This window comes from Mytilus galloprovincialis, chromosome 1 (genome assembly GCF_965363235.1).
Source record: "Mytilus galloprovincialis chromosome 1, xbMytGall1.hap1.1, whole genome shotgun sequence".
Classification (NCBI taxonomy): domain Eukaryota; kingdom Metazoa; phylum Mollusca; class Bivalvia; order Mytilida; family Mytilidae; genus Mytilus; species Mytilus galloprovincialis.
In genome coordinates this window covers 42,339,491-42,341,315 of record NC_134838.1, presented here as the reverse complement: position 1 = coordinate 42,341,315, position 1,825 = coordinate 42,339,491, and the positions used below count along the sequence as shown (strand labels likewise).

Here is a 1,825-nt window from a genome sequence, read left to right as displayed (position 1 = left end):
TGTAGACGATATCAAGCACCGCTTTGTTTTCAGAAGATGGCTTCTGTTATAGACGATCAGAAAACTCCTGATAAACCACCATTTACCTTTGTTGGAATAGACTACTTTGGTCCATTAAATGTTAAAGTTGGACGTTCAGTCGTTAAAAGATACGGTTGCCTTTTTACATGTCTTACAACTAGAGCTGTTCACATAGACGTAGCTCATAGTTTGACTACAGATTCTTTTATTTCTGCTTTCCAACGTTTTACGAGCAGGCGAGGCATACCTGAAAAGGTGTATAGTGATAACGGGACAAATCTTGTCAGTGGAGAATCAGAACTTCGGAAATATATTGAACAATGGAACAAAACAAAAATATCCAGTTACATGTCACACAAAGATATTAATTGAACTTTCAATCCGCCAAACGCTAGTCATCGTGGTGGTGTATGGGAAAGAATGATTCGTACGACACGCAAAATTCTCAGAGCTCTTGCAAATGAACAACTACTTACCGATGAACAGTTACTTACCTTTATGGCTGAAGCCGAAAGAATCGTCAATGATAGACCGATAACACCAGTCAGTAATGATTCTCGAGATTTGCCAGTTCTCACACCGAATATGTTATTACTAATGAAAAACAACACTTTAATACCGCAAGGTGTGTTTGATGAGAAAGATGTGTATGCTAAAAGGTGGTGGAAGCAGATACAATACTTAGTTAATATATTCTGGAGACGTTGGTTACGTGAATATCTACCAACTCTACAGCAGAGAAACAAATGGCAAAGAGAACAACGAGATGTAAGGATTGATGACATTGTAATCATTGCAGATGACCATACACCGAGAGGACAGTGGCCATTAGGACGAGTAACTGAGGTCATTAGGAGCCGCGATAGTCTTATCCGTAGTTGTGTGATCAAAACAAAAGAGTCAATATTTTTAAGACCAGTAACTAAATTATGCCTACTCAAATGTTTACAATAGAATTTACAATAATTAATTGATATGGGGACGAAGTCCCCAATAACAGTAGAAAATTCAATAAAAAAAAAAATTCGGGAAAATTTCCCGAATTTTTCATTGTACTAATGAACTCAAAATCGTTCAATTTTTTTTATGTCATGTTTTGAAATCCCGGACCTGCGCAGAAATGTACAATATACTTCCTTTTTTCTGGTCTCGTTTGTATGAAACTTTGAGTAAAATATATATTTATCAGTCTAGTATAAAATAGGAAGAAACGCGCAATACCAATTTCATTTTTAATAATTCCTTGATATGAAAAAACGTTACCTAATGATAGCGTTTCTTTGTTTACATTGCATATGACGTCATAATTTAAATAACGTCACAACTAAAATCCCTAACAACAGAATCAAACTCGGAAACGTTACGGTATTTCCGTTTCTTTTTTTTTTTGACAAATAATTAAGTTACAAAAAAATAATTCATACAGACTTCGTCCCCATTTACAGGTAATGCCTGCCTCATATTATTTTATAAGTTTTTTGTGTGATGACAATTTTTAAGAAATGTCATGGTGGGGAGTGTTAGATTTGAAATGTAATTCCAAATTGTTGGGTTACTTCATTTATTATTACTGAAGTTATTTATTTTATTTGTAACACTTGTAGATACGATTTTTGGGTATTTGCGCATACATGTAACGTTGCGCTCTTATGAATTGTTATATTTCCCGTTTTTAAAGTTTTATGACGTTTAGCCTTTTACGTACGTTACGTTGTCTAGTTTTTATTCATTGCAAGTTATTTGATATTCGGAGACACATCATTATTTTATAGAGAGATCATAATCGGTAAGAGATAATTAATGT

The 1,825-nt window shown here is 34.1% G+C and overlaps 1 protein-coding gene across 1 annotated transcript; it reads left to right on the top strand.

Moving 5' to 3' along the window:
• Nucleotides 1–441: 441 nt before the first annotated feature.
• LOC143060868 (uncharacterized) lies at nucleotides 442–975 on the top strand. The gene has a single exon (XM_076233645.1). The coding sequence runs from the start codon at nucleotides 442–444 to the stop codon at nucleotides 973–975; it is 534 nt and encodes a 177-aa protein (XP_076089760.1).
• The last annotated feature ends 850 nt before the right edge of the window (nucleotides 976–1,825 follow it).